A 21,043-nucleotide genomic window follows, 5' to 3' on the forward strand; every position below is an offset into this window, starting at 1 on the left:
CTTTATAGTAAAGCCTAACTACCCTCCTTGCTCTTATTGTCTATAATTAAGTTCCCTCCTTCCGAGGAAATTCTTTCAAAATAATAATATAACTACTAAGGGACAATAAAGTAAAGTAATGCCCATTTTTTCAGGCGAGCTTTACGTCCATCACAAATTAGGTGTTGTGGACGGAGGCGACTAGCAAACATCCTTTACTATAAATCCCTCATATTAACACATTAAATAGAATGCAAGGCCTAGACTAGTACAGCAATACATCTTAGCTTTGCGGGTCTAGCCTATAACCGCCTAACATACTTTACTATAAATTCCTCATATTAACACATTAAATCAAATCCAAGGCCTAGACTAGTACCACAATACATCTTAGCTTTGCGGCTCTAGCCTATAACCGCCTAACATATTTTACTACAAAATTCCTCTTATTAACACATTAAATAAAATACGAGGCCTAGACTAGTACCGCAATACATCTTAGCTTTGCGGGTCTAGCCTATAACCACTTAACATACTTTACTATAAATTCCTCATATTAACACATTAAATAAAATGCAAGGCCTAGACTAGTACCTCAATACATCTTAGCTTTGCGGGTCTAGCCTATAACCACCTAACATACTTTACTATAAATTCCTCATATTAACACATTAAATAAAATGCAAGGCCTAGACTAGTACCACAATACATCTTAGCTTTGCGACTCTAGCCTATAACCACCTAACATATTTTACTACAAAATTCCTCATATTAACACATTAAATCAATTCCAAGGCCTAGACTAGTACCACAATATATCTTAGCTTTGCGGCTCTAGCCTATAACCGCCTAACATATTTTACTACAAAATTCCTCATATTAACACATTAAATAAAATACGAGGCCTACATCTTAACTTTGCAATACATCTTAGCTTTGCGGGTCTAGCCTATAACCACCTAACATACTTTACTATAAATTCCTCATATTAACACATTAAATAAAATACAAGGCCTAGACTAGTACCACAATACATTTTAGCTTTGCAGGTCTAGCCTATAACCTCTTGGCTATCGTGGCGCCTACTAAAAGACAATAAGTATGCTATATGTTTAATGATAAAAAGTTTGAACAGTTTTTTGGAGGAAATGTTTAAACCGAAGAATCGATTTGGAAAATTGCTTGCATGCAGCTGATCACAAATACGCATATACTGATTTGTAAATACTTTTTTTTTGGGGGGGGGGTGCCCCTAAACAGGATATTTCCTGTGGAAGTTCAAATTTTGTAAAATTTAACTTGAAGTAATACTTAGTATGTTAGACTAAAATTGTTAATTACAATAAAATATAATTAAAATCCACATAATATCTTAGAAATAAATTTTATCTTCGTACATCCGTCAGTTTGTATATTAAAATTAATTAATTCTAGAAACCATTAGCTTATAACGCCAGCTTTAATTATATCGTCAGCTTTATAACTATTGTGTGCTTTCCTTTGTATATTATGTATTATGTCAAGCAAATAGTAAAAAAGTACTCTTAGGTAAATATATCCTTGCTGGAAAATGGGAAATTCCAAAAAAAAAAAAAAATCGAATAAAAATAAAAATACAACTAGTTTTCATATGACGTCAGTTTAATTACAAAAATACCAGTGGTAAGCATTTTGTTTGATAGAACATGTAATTTAACCTCTTTTATGATGGAAAAAAGTTGCAAATTACAATGATTTTTTTTGTTTGCAAAAATTAACTCTTATAGCTAATTATTTTATTTCTTTTTAATCTGATATGCAACTGTGTAACGCTTCTTTTTTTTCTTATTGCAATTATTCAATTTAAAAAAAAACTGAACGTGTTTTTGAGTAATTGTAAAAAAATAAAATTCACTGCAGCCTTGGACTCAATAACAGACAATGTGGGACACTAAGTGATCCTTATTTAAGAGGAGTAAGTCTAGTTCGCCTCGTATTAGACGCAAGGATTATTTTTGGGCCAAAACTGACAGCGACAAAGATGATCTAATGCTCTGAACATACTGTTAGGTACCTAGAACTGTTCATGGACCAACGCCTAACCTGGAATCCGCAATACCTAGACTTAAACGGAAAAGAACCAAGCATACAATTCAAAGTTCTCTCTAGACTTCTTCACAAATGATCGAAACTTTCGCTAAACAACGAACAATTAAATGATACTCAAACCTGTCTGGGACATGCTGAATGGAACTTTGTCGCTCAGCCAAAGCTTCCAATATCTATAAAATCTAATCCTTCCAGACAAAAACACTCCGTCGAATCGCTAATGCTCCTCTTACTTTTGTATCAAACTCTACCTTGTTCCACCTATGTTTCTACAAGCTGCAAGATACCGCGCATCGCTACAGATTCCTCACATTCTAACTACTCGTAGTACTAGTAGTTTAATAAATTGCTTTTCTTTGGGAGGTTAACCATTGGTTGAATTCTCCCCTCATGCTATTCACGTATTTATATGTAATATCTTCATTTGCAAAGTGAACATATAGAATAAATATTTCTTTTGGGAGGGAGGGAACAGAGGATGCAAGTCGTGTGAGTTACCACGCCGTATTCATTCATTTTATTCATTTATTTTATTTTTTAAAGGCGCATCAACATCTGAAGCCATTAGCGCCTGAAGCTTTTTTTTTTTTAAAGCACTGCTTTTGTACAGTGTTCTCTATTTTTCTGCAAGCTGTAAGATACCGCGCAACGCTACAGATTCCTCACATTCTAACTACTCGTAGTACTAGTACTAGTTTAACCATTGGTTGAATTCTCCCGTCTTGCTATTCACGTATTTATATGTGACATTTGCGAAGTGAACATATAGAATAAATATTTCTTTGTGGAGGAGGGGAACAGAGGTTGCTAGTCGTGTTAGTTTCCAGACCGTATTATCTTATTTATTTATTTAATTTTTTTTAAAGGCGAATCAACATCTGAGGCCATTAGCGCCTGGAGTTTTTTTTTTTTTTAGAGCAATGCTAGCTTTTGTACAGTGTTCTCTCGTTACAGACGCACTGTCCATCACCGCTCAATGAACTGTAAAAAGCTTCTAGGAAGAGGAAATCTAATAACCAGTAGCTGAATTCGAATCCTAGATCCAGCTCGCTAACCACTGAGCTCTAAACCCTTCCCGTTTATATTTATATTTTTTTTAAACCATGTATTTTTGTTTTTTTCCAGGTAAGTCAATTTCAACTAAGAACATAATCGACTATAGAGTAAGTAGCTTACACATTGTATGGATTATCATTTTAATAGATTTAATTTACGTCTTTTTTGTTTCTCCCAATTGGCTGCTTCGGTTTTTTTGATCCGTTTTTAGATATTCTCAGGTCCTCAGAATCCTTAGATAAAGTGGCAGGTTATTGATCAATAACTGTTTAACGATCCAACTAACAGGAAATATATGCTATCTTATCAAATTTGCGATGATTAGATATCACCGGAAATATGCTTATTTTAAAATACGTCTTTAGGATCCTACATCCTGAATATAGTCCATATACTGGCACCATTTTTTTTTTCAAAGACACTTTTTCTTTTTGGTGAGGGCTCAGGAGAACTCAAGAATTTGATGGAAACTCGAAATCTGGAAATTTTGACCCGATCACAATACTTCCTTTTACGGAGTCAGAGAAGAAGTAAACAAGCAAAGTGTTGTATTTCCACACCAGTACCAGTTTAACACAGTTCCGTTTTAAGAGGGGGGATATGTGAAGACACCCTTGCATACGTATCTAAGCTGCAATTCCAGTTGTGATTTTGGAAGCTGTAGGGTTGCCACGTGTCATCCCAGTTCTCAAAGTGGCTTTAGAAAAAGAGAAAATAAAATGGATTTTGGGCGCTAATGACCGTGGTAGTCGATGCGCCCCCCCCCCCAAAAAAAGAAGATAAAAACAGTTCCCGGCAGATGATTCATCACGCGTTCTTGTTGCTATTGACAACAGCTAGACAAAGGGTGTCCATTGTCCGCTTTTTCTATTACACAATACTGTCGGCTGCAGAGCTAAATTGTCTAGCCGATGGCATAAACAATAAATAGATCTTTTTTTTTAATAACTAAAATAGTTAATAAATAATAGAGAACATAGTTTATTCAGAGACTACAATAACGTCTGCCCTGTGCCTGACAAAAAAGTCTATTTGGACTTATTGAAATAGACAAAAGCACTAGCTGTGAATAAATTCTTTTGTAGAATAATAGCAATGTCTGGGTCTATTTAAGAGAGCAAAAGTGAAAACTAGAAAATTTAATGTAAATTAGAATATTCTCACGAAGTAAAATTGCCCTAATCTTGGAAAGCACATTGCGGTCTTGTCAAAATTTATAAAAATTAAGAATTAACCGAATTTACATAACATGGTTTTTTCCCCCACGTTATCAGCTTTGAAGGGAAGGGATTAGCTATGCGGTTAGCGTATTACGAGGAAGTCCCGGGTTCGAATCCAGCTGCTGACCCTTAGATTTTCTCTTCTTAGGAGCTTCTTACAGCTCACTGTCCGGTGATGGGCAGTGTTGCCTGTAACGAGAGAACACTGTCCAGAGGCCGGCAGTGCACTGAAAAAAGCTCCAAGCGCTAATAACCTTAGATGTTGACGCGCCTTAAATAATTAAAAAAAAAAAAAAAAACTTTGATAAGAGAAAATGTTATACAATTCAGAGGTTTTATCGGAAAATTCATTATTTGAGATTTCCCTAGAAAAGAAAATAGTGTCACAAAATTAGTTGGTTGAAAAGTTAAGGCTGTACCTTTGTACAGTCATTACGGTGTAGGTGTTAATTGACTGTGCTATGTAATGGAAATAGTTAATTATGTTAACAATGTTACAGTTTAAAATAACGGGGAATGTGTAAATTAGTAACAAAATGTCACGGTGTGTGTTGCAGATTTTTCTTACAAAATGGGGCAGACACAGAAATGATCAGCTTTGTCCTTATCATCTGGTTGATGAGCATGCTGAAAAGCACAAAGTGGGAACCCATAAAAAGACCAATTTTAATAGCTTCTACACCTATCAAAACTAAATTCAAAGATATTATCATATTTATGAGAGAAAAGAAACAAAGAAACAAGAAAAAATACCATGTTGGTCCAAGAAATCAAGATAAAAAAAGATCTAGACAAACAGATGTGACATTTCCACAGACTGTCCAATGGACCGGTTTTTTCTTTCTTTCTCATTCTCACCAGTACCCACTCACCCTTCTGCCTTTTCTCATTCACACACACATATATGTACTGCCTAGATAAACCGGTTTATTTTTTCTTTGTGTGTACGGTACCCCATCCGGTCTTGGGATACTTGGATCGACTTCCATTTCTATCTGGAATCACTTTTATCTCAAATTATTGCATTTTATTTTCTATTATATGTGCATAAAAATAGAATAAAATCAAGAAATAGTAAAAAAAAATCAGAATAGTTTAATATTATTAAAGAATACCCATATAAATAGATTATGCGATTTCAAATACTTCGTTACGTAATTGTAGCAGTATTTGCCTATTTTTTCAGGCAGACTTTACGTCCAACTACCAAATTAGGTAGACGGAGGCGACTAGCAAACATACTTTACTATAAATTCCTCATATTAACAATAAAATAAAATACAAGGCCTATACTAGTACCGCAATACATCTTAGCTTTGCGGGTCTAGCCTATAACCGCCTAACATACTTTACTACAAAATTCCTCATATTAACCGTTAAATAAAATGCAAGGCCTAGACTAGTACCGCAATACATCTTAGCTTTGCGGGTCTAGCCTATAAAACCGCCTAACATAATTTACTATAAAATTCCTCATATTAACACATTAAATAAAATGCAAGGCCTAGACTAGTACCGCAATACATCTTAGCTTTGCGGGTCTAGCCTATAAAACCGCCTAACATAATTTACTATAAAATTTCTCATATTAACCATTAAATAAAATGCAAGGCCTAGACTAGTACCGCAATACATCTTAGCTTTGCGGGTCTAGCCTATAACCGTTCGGCTACCGTGGCGCCTTACTTCGTTACGTTATTCTGTACGAGTTTTGTACTCTGTACTCGTATGAGTTTCGAATCTTTGGTGAGAAAATGTTTTTCAACAAATAGGCACACACGTTTATTGTATCCTTAACTGATTTCAGGTCTTGCATCCACCATCAGAGGTAGATTAACCAGGTTTGATGTAAAGATTTTTTACTTCAATTATTTCTCAGCCTGGCACTGTACTTGCTCACTTGTACGTTTATATCTCAACTTCCGTCATATTCTATTCCGTTCTTTCTTTAGTTTTAAATTTTAAACGAAAATTTACGTCAAAAGCTGTTTTATTCGCTTGCATAATAATTATTAGATATTCTTGTGAAGACGCAAACCTAGAAATTATTCGAGAACCTCAAGGCTCAAATATCTAATAATAACTTATTTTTGTTTTAAAAGTACGTGTTAAAAAATTCATTTAGTCTCGTAAAACTACTGTTGACAGTATTAATTTACATATTTAATACGTCTAAATGTAAAAAAGTATGATATAAATAGCAATCTAGTTATTTGATTAATAACAAAGTAAGTTTTTATGCAACTGAATTTAACAGACGGATGAATAAACATAACATTTACGAACATTTAAAAAAAATATATAAAAAAAATGTTTTGAATCAATTGAAGGTCTTCAAACTTGTAAGAAAAGAAAAACAAACCTAATGATTATTAGAAAATATAGAATTACAATATCCTCTTTCCCATTTTACGAAATATTTTGATTAATTACAAGGATAAGTTTTGCGTCATAAAAAATAAAAATAAAGATTATTCTAAAATTATAGATTTAATACTATTCTAAATTTATTCGTTTCTTAATATAAAAAGTGGCTGTTTTTCCAGTTCAGGGTTTTTCCTGGAAAATATAAGTCGCTTTTTTCACCGATTGGTCGGTCTCTGTACGAGTTTTGTACTCTGTACTCGTATGAGTTTTGAATCAACATAGCACAACAAAATTAAATTGGAAAATTACAAAAAGTAAAAATTCATTATTTTGATTCTGTGCCATTAGGTTATCTGATAATAAGCTTTTGGGCAACCAGAATTTTTATTTTGAGGCTATTGGCACCCAGGGCATTGTTCAGGGCACTGCCAGTCTCTGGGCAGTGTTGTCTCGTTACCAACAGCACTTGCCATCACTGGACAGTGAGCTGCAAGAAGCTCCTAAAGAAGAGAACAATTCTATGGGCCAGCAGATAGATTCGAACCCTAGATCTCTGTGTTTAAATCCCAGTATACCTGATCAACGAGCGGTTATAGGCTAGACCCGCAAAGCTAAGTTGTATTGCGGTACTAGTCTAGGCCTTACATTTTATTTAATGTGTTAATATGAGGAATTTACAGTAAAGTATGTTAGGCGGTTATAGGCTATACCCGCAAAGCTAAGATGTATTGCGGTACTAGTCTAAGCCTTACATTTTATTTAATGGTTAATATGAGGAATTTACAGTAAAGTATGTTAGGCGGTTATAGGCTAGACCCGCAAAGCTAAGTTGTATTGCGGTACTAGTCTAGGCCTTACATTTTATTTAATGTGTTAATATGAGGAATTTACAGTAAAGTATGTTAGGCGGTTATAGGCTAGACCCGCAAAGCTAAGTTGTATTGCGGTACTAGTCTAGGCCTTACATTTTATTTAATGTGTTAATATGAGGAATTTACAGTAAAGTATGTTAGGCGGTTATAGGCTAGAACCGCAAAGCTAAGTTGCATTGCGGTACTAGTCTAGGCCTTACATTTTATTTAATGTGTTAATATGAGGAATTTACAGTAAAGTATGTTAGGCGGTTATAGGCTATACCCGCAAAGCTAAGATGTATTGCGGTACTAGTCTAAGCCTTACATTTTATTTAATGGTTAATATGAGGAATTTACAGTAAAGTATGTTAGGCGGTTATAGGCTAGACCCGCAAAGCTAAGTTGTATTGCGGTACTAGTCTAGGCCTTACATTTTATTTAATGTGTTAATATGAGGAATTTACAGTAAAGTATGTTAGGCGGTTATAGGCTAGACCCGCAAAGCTAAGTTGTATTGCGGTACTAGTCTAGGCCTTACATTTTATTTAATGTGTTAATATGAGGAATTTACAGTAAAGTATGTTAGGCGGTTATAGGCTAGACCCGCAAAGCTAAGTTGCATTGCGGTACTAGTCTAGGCCTTACATTTTATTTAATGTGTTAATATGAGGAATTTACAGTAAAGTATGTTAGGCGGTTATAGGCTAGACCCGCAAAGCTAAGATGTATTGCGTGGTACTACTCTAAGCCTTACATTTTATTTAATGTGTTAATATGAGGAATTTATAGTTTAGTATGTTTGCTAGTCGCCTCCGTCCACGACACCTAATTGGTAGTGGGACGTAAAGCCCGTCTGAAAAAAATAGGCCATTACTTTACTATCTACTTATCTAATCCGTTCTCTTATTCCAATCAGAATTATTAATTTACTTATCTAATCAATATTTCAATTCTTTGGAGATTTAAATTTATTTAAACTTTAAAAATAAAAAAAGAAAATTATGGTTCGCACTAAATAAAAAGAAAAACATCCATTTCAATTACAGTTAGTAAGTGATTAGCGAATACTGGATTTCGAAGAAGAGATCCAGGGTTTCGAATCCCAGCTGCTTACCCCACAGAATTTCCACTTCCTAGGAGCTTCTTACAGCTTACTGTTCGGTTATAGACAGCCGTTACCTGTAGCGAGAGAAAACATTGCCAGGAGGCCTGCAGTGCACTGAAAAAAGCTTCGGGCATCAATAGCCTAAGATGTTGATGCGCCTTAATTAAAAAAAGAAATAATAATTACAGTAGAGAGAGATAATTTAATATTAAACCTAAATAAGGGTGAGTTATTTACTTACGTGGGTTTTAAAAATAAATATAAGTTATTTAATTATTGTTCTTAAGTGAGAAAATAACTCTCTATTAACTATATCTTGTCAAGATTAACCAGTAATAAAACATGTAGAAGGATAACCTCAGCAAGGTAACAGAAGATTTAGCAAGGTTTAGATAACACAAGCTGTGCGAGCTCATATTGTTGATAAGAACATATGGCTCCTTATGTACCTAGTTTATACGGTTACATTATCTAAATAGGTATTATCTGATTATGTTTATGTATTATTACAAGGTCATCGCTTTCTCTTGCTGTACCCTCAGTAAGAAGAAGGATGGCGAATAGTTTCAAATTTACAATAACAGCCCATCGAAAGTGCCTCAGTGTTTCAGATTTTCCTAGTAAATTGTTATAATAACGGTCTGGGGTACAATAAACCTAGTTTAATAAGCATAGTTTTCTCATAGAATATAGTTATGGTTCTGGGTAGAGCGCCACGATAGCCGAGCAGTTATAGGCTAGACCCGCAAAGCTAAGATGTATTGCGGTACTAGTTTAGGCCTCGCATTTTATTTAATGTGTTAATATGAGGAATTTATAGTAAAGTATGTTAGGCGGTTATAGGCTAGACCCGCAAAGCTAAGATGTATTGCGGTACTAGTCTAGGCCTTGCATTTTATAATGTATTAATACGAGGAATTTTGTAGTAAAGTAGTATGTTTGCTAGTCGCCTCCGTCTACGACACCTAATTTGTGATAGTTGGACGTAAAGCTGCCTGAAAAAATAGGCTACTTTTCAGTGATGAGTTATTTTTTCAACATTTGATTTCAGCCAACGTTATAGTATTGAAATTAAAATATTTTTTTTTAGGACTAATTCTAATTTACTGGAAACTTAAAATTACGTAAATTCTTGTAAAAGGTAATTGTGTGACTGAAAAAGATGTGACACAAAAGATGATTTATTGTATTCTCTTCATCTTTGCAAAAAAATAAATATAAATAAATAAATCAAATAAAGAAATAAAGTAAAGTAAAATTAAAGAATTATAAAGCACGTTGACCTTTACATAAGTTCTGTGTATGTGCAGTTTAGTTGGTTGACCTTTTCATCAGGTTGATATATTGAGCTTAAGTTAGGGTTATATATTTTCTACATACTGGTCCTGTAAGTTGGACTTTTCTTTTCTTTTTTGAATTGTATTATAGCACAGATTTTTTGTTCTATAGTAACTGGAGCGGTATCTATACTTTTAAAGTGTGTTGTAAGGAGATTAGTGTGCAGGTTTTTTTTTTTTTGGATGCTTGGATGCTGTAAGAGGGAGAGAGGCGTGGTAGACGGGCCGGCTAGCTTTGTCCAGCAGACTGCTCGGCTCCCCCTAAACTGCTTAGTCACACAATCGGGACATTTACTCACCAGACAAGGCTCACTTTAAGGTCTAAGAGGATGTCTCCCGTTGGCCCATTGGTTTTCTACTAATTCACTGGTTGGACCAACAATATTTTTTAACACGTCATAGATTTTTTTTTTAGTCTTTAACTGGACAAAAATAAATAAAAATCTAAAGCCGACTTTCTCATACCGCTTTGTGGGTAAATGTCGAATTTTCTTGAAATTAAAATTTTGTTTGCAATAAAGTATCTTTAAAAACAATACATAGCTTTACGGGTCTAGCATCTAACCGCCTAACATACTACAAAATTCCTCATATTAACACATTAAATAGAATGCAAAGCCTAGACTAGTACCGCAATACATCTAAGCTTTGCGGGTCGTAAAAATTTATTTAAACCCTGATTTATTTGCACTGGATGCCATTTCCAATCTCTTGATTTTCTTTCTTTCTGAAATTTTTAACATCGAAATCTGCACGAAAACAGTACCTTGTCCTGACTTAATGAAGAGAAAGCACCGCGCCACTTGGACTCTTGACAAATTCAAGATCATTAATTTATCAGTCTCATTAATGCCTAAATTGTGGAAAATTCTCTTCTAAATTATCTCTTTCCAATTAAATTATGTTTAGCCTAAATTTTTCCTAAATTACAAAAATGGGGGGAAAAAAATAAAAAATAAAATTAGCTGATAACTTATAGAAGTAACTAATTATACTCATCGTTTTACCCAAACAAATCATTTATGACGTTAGCAGATGTACACCCTTATATTATATGGAAAATTTTCAGTAATACTATTTCAAGGTAACAGGTGTCATTTGCCTTTTCTAAAACCTTAATTTGTTAATCGGCTAATTATATAATAATCTCCATGTTGATGTTTGTGGGCTCCGTGTTGTACTGTACTGTCGACAGCTCGGCCCTTTTTGTTCTGTTAATGCCGCCGGCAATAATTGATGGTCCACCTTGAACTGCTCATTAACTTGAGCCCAATTATCTAATCTTGAAAGTCGCTCCATCTGGCGGTTTCGTGTTCCCTTACATTTTACTTATTACTGTTATTTCTTTCTATTTATTCTCTTTCATCACTAATTTCGAAAGATGTTGATTCCAATTACCTTTCACATCTTGTGCCCGTGGCTAAATCTTAAAGTTTTTTTATCTCCGTCAAGTATGCCACATTGAGGCTACTTTAAAATCTATGTAGAGTGCATCATTATCAAAAAGCGGAATTTAAAATCCCCTATGATAAGTAAATGCCCATTTTTTCAGGCAGCGTTTACGTCCAAACTACCCCAAAATTAGCTGTTGCAGACGGAGGCGACTAGCAGACATACTTTACCATAAATTCCTCATATTAAATATTAAATAAAATGCTAGGCCTAGACTAGTACCGCAATACATCTTAGCTTTACGGGTCTAGCATCTAATCGCCTAACATACTTTACTACAAAATTCCTCATGTTAAACATTAAATACGTAGAATGCAAGGCCTAGACTAGTACCGCAATAAATCTGAGCTTTACGGGTCTAGCATCTAACCGCCTAACATACTTTATTATAAACTCCTCATATTAGCACATTAAATAAAATGCAAGGCCTAGACTAGTACCGCAATACATTCTAGCTTTGCGGGTCTAGCCTATAACCGCCTAACATACTTCACTACAAATTCCTCATATTAACACATTAAATAGAATGCAAGGCCTAGACTAGTACCGCAATACATCTTAGCTTTGCGGGTCTAGTCTATAACCGCCCAACATACTTTACTATAAATTCCTCATATTAACAGATTAAATAAAATGCAAGGCCTAGACTAGTAGCGCATTGCATTTTAGCTTTGCGGGTCTAGCCTATAACCGCTCGGCTACCGTGGCGCCTTGAAACTTTATATATTCAAATGTAAATTCTATTCCATTTTTAGCAATTTTAAATCTTTGTATTTAGGGTAGGTAAACGTTGTAACATCATAAAAGACCTAAATCCATATTAGTTTTGGATTTTTTTTTTTTTGTTTTATAAATGATCTGTGTAAATATGTACATACCTTATAAAATAGTCGCTGATAATAGCGGAAAATTAGATAATTCAAGGGGAGGGGGGCAACCCTTGCAATATTTTATTTTTATTACATTGAGGGGAGAATTAAATTACACCACATTAAGATTATTTTTAGTACTTTTTTTTCTTCTAAATTTAAAAATTTTACAGATCTACCTACGTACATGGTACGTATTTTGGTTGTATTAAATTTTTTTTATTGTAGTAATAAAATTTATTGTTTTGTTATTCATAAAAATTATAAAAAAAAAAAAATTACCTTGGGGAAATTTTTGGTTTAAGATAATTTATAATTTATTAAAAATAATACCTTGTATTAACACTAACACGACTATCGAATTTTGAAACCGTATATTCCGTTGAACTTCTAAAAAAAAAAATAAATAAATAATAAATTGCCAAAATTAAAAAAAGGTAATTAAAAAATAGCTCGGCTAGTTGAAGCTAATTATAGCCGCCCCCATATGTGATTAATTTAGGGATCTTGTCGTAATTATCTTATCTAGCCAATGATCTTAAACTTTCTAAACACATCAGTCCTAATTCTGGTGATAAAAATAGCGCTGGAATTAGGCCGTCGGTTTTTCACTTCTTAATATTATTATTAATCTGTATGAGATAATGAGTGTAGTTCTTTTTTTGACACTTATTTGAGCTGACACGAGTTTTCCTTGAGTAGGCGCCAAATTTTTATGAACCGTTTATCTTCTATTATATCTGTGATTTTTAACGTGAAAGTTTCCCTGAACAGTTTCGTGGTTTCTTTCATTATCAGAAATCAATCAATCAGTTTGGTGAAATAGAAAATACAAATTAAATAGAAAGTATAAAAAAAAATTTTGAAGAAAAATCCTAATTTTGAAGAAAATCACCTCAAAATTATGGTAAGAAAAAGTCATGTGAGTGTTCATACGAGATTCTTTTCATGAAAAAGTAAAGTGAAACTATCGATTATTGGCGAAAACTATTCGAAAACGATTTTCAACTTTATAAACAATTTCTCTAAAATTGAGAATGATTTTTTTTTTTCGAATAATTTGTTAGCATTTCTTTTTCTCAATATCTACGTAAAATTAATATTATTTCTAAAAATAACAAAAAAGTTAATAAAAATATGAGAAAAATAATGAAAGAATTAGAAAAATAAGTGAATGGTATTGTAGCACCATTGTTAATACCGTTTTGACCGCGCCCATAACTGGTTTTCATTGGACGGGGCGTGGTTACACTAGAGGTGGGCATGACCCGCCCACAGTCTGCAACCGTACTGCATTCTGATTGGCCACTACTTCAAACTCAATAATTTTAATGAAATAATTAATTTAAAAATTTTTTTCCAACATTTCTTCCATAGGTATTTGATAAACTTTCGATTAAAGCAAGAAAAAAACATTCTCATTAAAAATACGATAAATGATATTTCTTTTGGAATAATACTTCAAGGTTTACACCATTATCGTTAACAGAAACGAAAAACTTTATAATTTGTATTGTTTAATCGTGAAATAGATAACAGAGGAATAGGCATATTGTAGACTAGAGAGCCGCCATTAAATAGGCTGTAAGCTTACTTTACACCTCCATCTGGTGGAGAACTCTAGCGGCAATTTCTGTAAACATAAATGCAGTTTCTACATTTATATTTAACAATGTTGATGACTCACTAGATGGACTTATATAGAACTATCTTTCACACACATTCAAACATGTTGGTCACTCCGTAGACCTATATAAGTCCACCTTACACTCACATTTAACCTTGTTGACGACTCACTAAACCTATATAGGACTATCTTGCACACACATTTAAACATGTTGGTCACTCCGTAGACCTATATAAGTCCACCTTACACTCACATTTAACCTTGTTGACGACTCACTAGACTTATATAGGACTATCTTACACACACATTTAACCAGGTTGACGACTCACTAGACTTAAATAGGACTATTTCACTCTCATTTATCATGTTGGTGACTCGCAGGACCGAGTAATTTGAGCTGCTTATTTCCCACCTTTGCTATTCCATTCTGATGGAACCTCGTTTTGTAAGACGTTTTTGGACTAGAAAAGATCCCACGTAAGGGATTTAAACTTTCTAAACACATCAGTCCTAATTCTGGTGATAAAAATAGCGCTGGAATTAGGCCATCGGTTATTCATTTAAACATGTTGGTCACATAATTTGTAATTATTTCGGATATTTATGCATATATTACAGTAATTCTCACTTTATGTCACATTGAACCAATCTTGGATTGACTTGCCACTAATAAAGTCATCGAATACTATTCTAATATAACCTTCTTTTTCGTACTTTTGAACCGACTTGGTTACAGTGCGGATAGAGAGGATATGTTTTATTCCTCATTTATCAGTGTTCTCTGTCAGCTGGTAACACTTCGCAAAAAAGTATTACTTGTTTACTCCTCTAGTAAACAATCTATTATGGCTATTTTGTTTAACAGATTTCAATAACGAAAATCCTATTGATCATGGTGCCCCCCACCAAACAATTACTCCAGCGATACGTCAATAGAGAGACGTCATCAGAACTTATTTCAAAGACGAGCTTGCTGATAATTCAACAACATATTGAAATGTTTGTCAAAGGGAATCAATTGATTAAATTCCAATTAAATTAAAAGTGAATTTAATTTTAATCAACTAATTTTGGGCCGATTAAAGTTTTTTTTAACTTGAATCATGATTAAAATTAAATTTTGGTTTTAATTTAATTGGAATTTAATTGATTAAATTTTTTGCCCATCTCTCATTTGCCGCTATTATATAAAAGCATGAAACAGGAAGTGAAATAATGCGCATGACCTTCAATCAACGTAATGATCGTTGAACATTATTTTGGCGTTGTTAATACTAATAGTTTTTTATCAACTGGTACGTTATTCCTTGTGCCATTATTATGGAATTAATCTTGAATTAATTTAAAAAACTCAATTTTGTCCTCATCTAATGTTCCATAAAAATATATAAGAGTTAGAATTTACTGAAAAAAATACATTAATCCGTTTGATACATAAAGTAGTACTTCGGGTTAAATGATTTTGGTCGCTCAGTTACAAAGTCAAATTCAAATCGAAACCTAATAAGAGAGCGGTTATAGGCTAGAACCGCAAAGCTAAGATGTATTGCGGTACTAGTCTAGAGGCCTTGGATTTTATTCAAATGTTAATATGAGGAATTTTGTAGTAAAGTATGTTAGGCGGTTATAGGCTAGACCCGCAGAGCTAAGATGTGTTGCGGTATAGTCTAGGTCTTGCATTTCATTTAATGTGTTAATATGAGGAATTTACAGTAAAATATGTTTACCTCCTTCCACAACACCTATGTTAATTTGGTAGTTAGGCTTACAACACACCTGAAAAAATAGGCATTACTTTACTTAACTTTTTTTTTACGTGCAGTTTTCTTCATCTTGTAAAATCCGCAAGCAAGATTTACACATTAAACCAATTATTGAAAAATGATTTTTTAGAAAATAAACTCCACATTAAAGGTTTTTGCCGTATAATTGATTACCTAATTTGAATTGTGCTTATTTCTGAGGATACGTAATTGATTAAATTACAGGATTTATTAGTACTGATTACGTAGAGGGGTCACAGAGGAAAGCCGGGTAGGGCGTGCCCCCCGGAAATGACGTCAATGGAGTACATTGCTCTCTAAAGGTAAGGAGCAAGGAGCGAATGATTGGGGACATTAAACATCTTGAACTCAGAGTGTCGACAGTGGAAATGCCCATTTTTAAATTAAATTGGGGTCCTAATTATTGAAAAACTGCAAATAAATAAATAAATAAAATGACAAAAAATAACAGTCTAAATAACATTTAATATAGTTCCCACCGTTATGAGTTCTTTTTTAGTCCATTTCATTCGACCTTAAATCAGTATTTGGATTAGATTATGATTTATCTAATCAAATGACTTTTCGGTAAATTGTGGGTCTCAGAACCCATCCTTCAAATTACATTTACAGTATGCAATATCATTCCTGTTCTTGCAGGCAATAGCCAGCTAAAACCAATTATGGTTTACGTCACAATTTATTGTTATTACATAGGTGGTAATACCGTACAATTCAGTAAAATAGCACATTAGAATAAAAAAAAATCTTAAGTTTTACATTCTTTTAATGCAGTAAAAAAATATATTACGTTCATGCCAATTTTTCTAACGGAAATATCTGTTCTGAACAAGTTTTTTTTTGTTTTGTTTTTTGGTATGTGTTTTGACATGTTCATACATGTCAGAAACACAAAAAATCACAAAATACTGAAAATTAATGTTTTATTTCGAAACTTCTGTGAATACAAGCTGCACCGAATTCTCTCCATTACTTCGATTGTGTCTGATTATTGTTATCAGAGTTGCTTATAAGCGCCACCGTTATATTTACAAATAAATAAGGCCAAAAAAAAAAAAAAAAAATACTACCTAGAATTAATTTCATCTCTTCTAAGAAAAAGAAGCAGACATAAAAGACTATCTTAAGACTATGCTTTATTGAAGGTTGTAGGCTGTTATCTGTTTCAATATTGTATTAGGTTCAACAGCCTTACTGTATATATTCTTGGTGCTTTGTTCATTGTTATTGAAACACTTAACAGTTATTGTTACCAGATCATAATTGTTTTGTTGCTGAGATTTTTCTTGGAACAAGATATTTTTATTCTTTTGAAAGATTTCTGTAACAATAAATAAATTTAAAAAAAATAAAAATAAAAAATGAAATAGAAGGGTTTACCTAAAATGGTTAACATTATGGTTTTCCATATGGTATCGCACTGGTGCAAACTTTTTCGAACTTAATAGGAACTCAAATACGATTATTTCCGGTGGATACCTAAAGTCGAAAATCTTGATTACAATTTAATTAATTAAAATTATTCTTAATTTTAAATATAATTTATAACTTGAACTTATCACGAAAATGGGTGTTTGTATGTCACTCCAAATATATCCTGTTGATTTAACTGTGTGCTCTAGTTTGATCTACAATAGTGCTACATTGACGTCACAACTTTCCTTGTGCCACCTCAATCCAATACTAAACTTTCATTGCTACCAATCTACACGTATACATCCCCATTCAATTTTTTTTTTTCATTCTGTTTACTATTTCTGTTATTAACTAGTTACTTTTTAGTTTAAATTATATATTATTTGTTATTTTTAAAGTTAAATCGTTGTGAATTTAGTAAAAACTTTGACATTGTTGATATTTCTTCCATCATGACCTTTGTTTTACAATGGTCAGCTACTTCCAATCCAAGATGGTTGCCTATTTTATGTTAAAGTATAATTTTTAGTGCCTTTGTTGGAGAGATAGTTTCTACAAAAACAGTTTTGAATGTCCAAACACAAATATGATTGGATAAAAAGTTGGACAGTATAACAAACACAATGTTTGCTTCATAAAAACTTAAATCTCTTGATTCATTGGGCAAGAGGATCTTAGTTTAAGGTACTTAATACCCTTCGGTTCATACTCTTTTCTATCCATGCCATCGGGTCGCCTGTCTAAGCCTCTCTGTCGGCAATAAGAAATGGCATGCCGAAGATCATTTACCTAGTTTCATATGAAATATTCCTACATCAGACGAAATCTTATTATTATTATTATTATTATTATTATTATTATTATTATTAATATTATTATTATTTATTATTATTATAATATAGTTTTTTGCCTATTTTTTTAATCTATCAAATTTAAACTATCATTTAAATCAAATATAATAATCTAAATATAAATAATTATCTAAATAATAAATTTTATATCATTTAAACTATCAAATTAGGTGTCGAGGACGAAGGCGACTAGCAAACATACTTTACCGTTAATTCTTCATATTAAACATTAAATAAAATGCAAGGCCTATACTAGTACCGCAATACATCTTAGCTTTGCGGGTCTGCGATACAATCGCTTAACATACTTTACTATAAAATTCTTCATATTAACCATTTAATAGAATACAAGGCCTAGACTAGTACCGCAATACATCTTAGCTTTGCGGGTCTAGACTATAACCGCTCAGCTATCGTGGTGCCTAGACGTTATCTTATACCTACATGTTACAAAAGGAGAATTGAAATGTCCATTGCTAAAACTTCTTAGTTTGAAGAACACTTCATTTTTGGTCAATGCCGCTTACAGTTCTTTACACTTGCCATATTATTTGGATATCCATAACTTTTATTTTAAAAATTTGGTTACACAAATTCTGAGTTAAAAAAAAAAAAAAAAAAAAAAATTGCTTAAGTTTAGAAATGTGATCATTGGTATGAGAGGGAGTCGTTTGAGGGTCCACCACAAAGTTTTCATATTACGTACATGTTATTATTATTATGAGGCATATGATCGTGTCGGTGTTCATGCGGAAATTGATTTTAAGTTTTCCATGTTTTCCCAGTAATTTTCTTTTGATCTTAAGCATTTTGTTTACACTTTTCTAGTTCATAAAGCAGTGTACACAAAGGATATAATTTTTTTTTGTTTTTTTAAAAGAAATTTTCCGAAGATAGAAAAAAGAAAACAGAGGGTATGGTCTTTTACACCCCATTGATTTTGTAAATTTTCCCAAGCGAAGGAGTAAAAGAGAAAAAAGAAAAATTTGAGGAAAAACTATATTGTTTACCGCTACCCATGAAGATAGTTCAGTTGGCTTTTCTTCACCGCTGAGCTCACTGTCATTGCTACCGGGCTACTTCAGGCAGGTGGTAATACCGCAGGAGTTATGTTAGGGGTCCGATGCTGCGTCTGGGGGGTTAAGTGTTGTGTCTTGACGGTTGAGGAGGTTCAGGTAATTATTATTATTGTATTTATTGGTTGGAAGGAGGAGGCGTCTAATAGTTACGATCAGGTGTGTGGTTACCGTACTGGATTTTTGCAAGGAGATCTCTCGGGTTTGACTTCAACTGCTGGAATAGATTTTTCTCTTTCCAAGAGCTTGCTGAAGTTCATTGGTTGGTGATTGACAGAGGCTGTGACTGGGCACTTCTCAGATCTCCTCAAAACACAGAACTAAGTTCTGAAGACTTTTGGCTGACTTGAAAATTTACTTTAGACTTTTCGATCTTTCGAGCTACCATTTTTGAATAATGTTGACCTTATACCCATTTGAAAATTTAAAACTGAAAATCCATCTGTTCACTTCATTTCTTTAAGTAGTGATAAGTATAATAAGAGATGACAAAAATCAACCAAGTGGTTGTTCGTTAACTCTTTAATCGATTCTCCAATTAGAGTGCCCCAATCGAAATATTCAATTTGAACTCCCGGCGAAGTTTCGTTTTTGACCTGGTGAGTAACACACAAACTCACAAAATATAGAGAGAAACATTAAATTTTGTATTAAAAAAAAATAAGTTGCAAACTCATTGAACCACCTCTAAACCATTTATTTCCGGTAATTTGTTTTTTCCGGCATTTGTCAACGACTAAATAAATGTGTGAAAACATTCAAAAATTAAGTAGATCAATTAGTGTGGTTCGCCGCTCAGTTAGTTTTTACTAAATTCGGTTCTTCAATAACTGACACTCATGCCTTATATTCACCAACAAGCATGAAAAAAAAAAAAATATATGTATATATGTCTGCGATATTTCATGGCCAATATTGACGCAAACGTAATTATATTCAATTATAGTAGAATAGTGACTTAAAAAAATTTTTTTGTTTTGTTTTTTAACAGCCTGTTAATTGTATATGATAACAAATTAACTATCAGCAGTGCTCACACTAACACACTTACACATAGACATCTCTATTAGTGCGGTTAATGTTTAAGGCTAATTTATTGTAGTCTTATTATTTATAAGCTTTAATATTATGTAGGGGGTAGTCTTTTTTAATGTGCAATACTTGAATGGGCAAATTAGAAATACACCAATGTATTTCTGTATAGTGGACTATTTTACCTACTTTGAATGAACATATTGGAGAAATGCGTTGAAATAATGTACATTATGTTTTAAAATTCCATTTATAATATAAATTCAAATAAATTTACCGTTATTATAACATCACCTGCTACAGAATTTGAGTTGCATTATTGCAACGATAATGCACGGAGTTAATCAAAATGGCTTCTGAAATTAATTATTTATTATTCAATGGCCAAAAAAATGTTTTTTTTTTTTTTTTTTTTTTTTTTTTTTTTTTTTTTTTTTGGCGCATCAACAGCTGAGGTCATTAGCGCCCGGAGCTTTTTCCAGTGCACTGCCGGCCTCCGGACAGTGTTCTCTCGTTACAGACAACACTGTCCATCACCGGACAGTGAGCTGTAAGAAGCTCCTAGGAAGAGAAAATCTAAGGGTCAGCTGCTGGATTCGAACCCGGGACCTCCGCGTGGGAGTCCAGTATGCTAACCTCATAGCTAATCCCTTCCCTTGTTATCTTTTAATGGTATTTATCTTTATTATTTGGGGAATTTATTATAAATATAAAAATAAATGATTGAACCAAATGCTTTGACACTTAAATTTAAGATATTTCTAAAAAGTGGAGGTAATCGATTTGTGCATTGATATGCATATATTTCAAATTCTTGAAAAGTACGAGGGTCGTTTGAAAAGTCCGTGCAAAGTCAGAGAGATAGCACCACTGGCGCGTATCGAGGTTATGTTTAGTTAGTAGCATCTCTTGGAAGAACACACACCAAGT

General features: G+C 33.1%; 1 protein-coding gene across 6 annotated transcripts in view; it reads left to right on the forward strand.

Moving 5' to 3' along the window:
• Positions 1-21,043, forward strand: part of IP3K1 (inositol-trisphosphate 3-kinase-like protein) — a 180,973-nt gene that overhangs the window by 68,737 nt on the left and 91,193 nt on the right. The window contains exon 1 of one of the 6 annotated variants that reach the window (XM_074127024.1): positions 19,022-19,180. The exons of the other annotated variants lie outside the window; for them this stretch is intronic. Within the exon in view, the coding sequence (XP_073983125.1) occupies positions 19,115-19,180 (66 nt within the window). The 5' untranslated portion in view covers positions 19,022-19,114. Of the gene's footprint in view, positions 1-19,021; positions 19,181-21,043 lie in introns of those variants that run through there. 6 annotated transcript variants of the gene reach the window in all.

Source organism: Rhodnius prolixus, unplaced genomic scaffold (assembly GCF_049639745.1).
Source record: "Rhodnius prolixus isolate KJV_2025 unplaced genomic scaffold, Rpr scaffold_3, whole genome shotgun sequence".
Taxonomy (NCBI): domain Eukaryota; kingdom Metazoa; phylum Arthropoda; class Insecta; order Hemiptera; family Reduviidae; genus Rhodnius; species Rhodnius prolixus.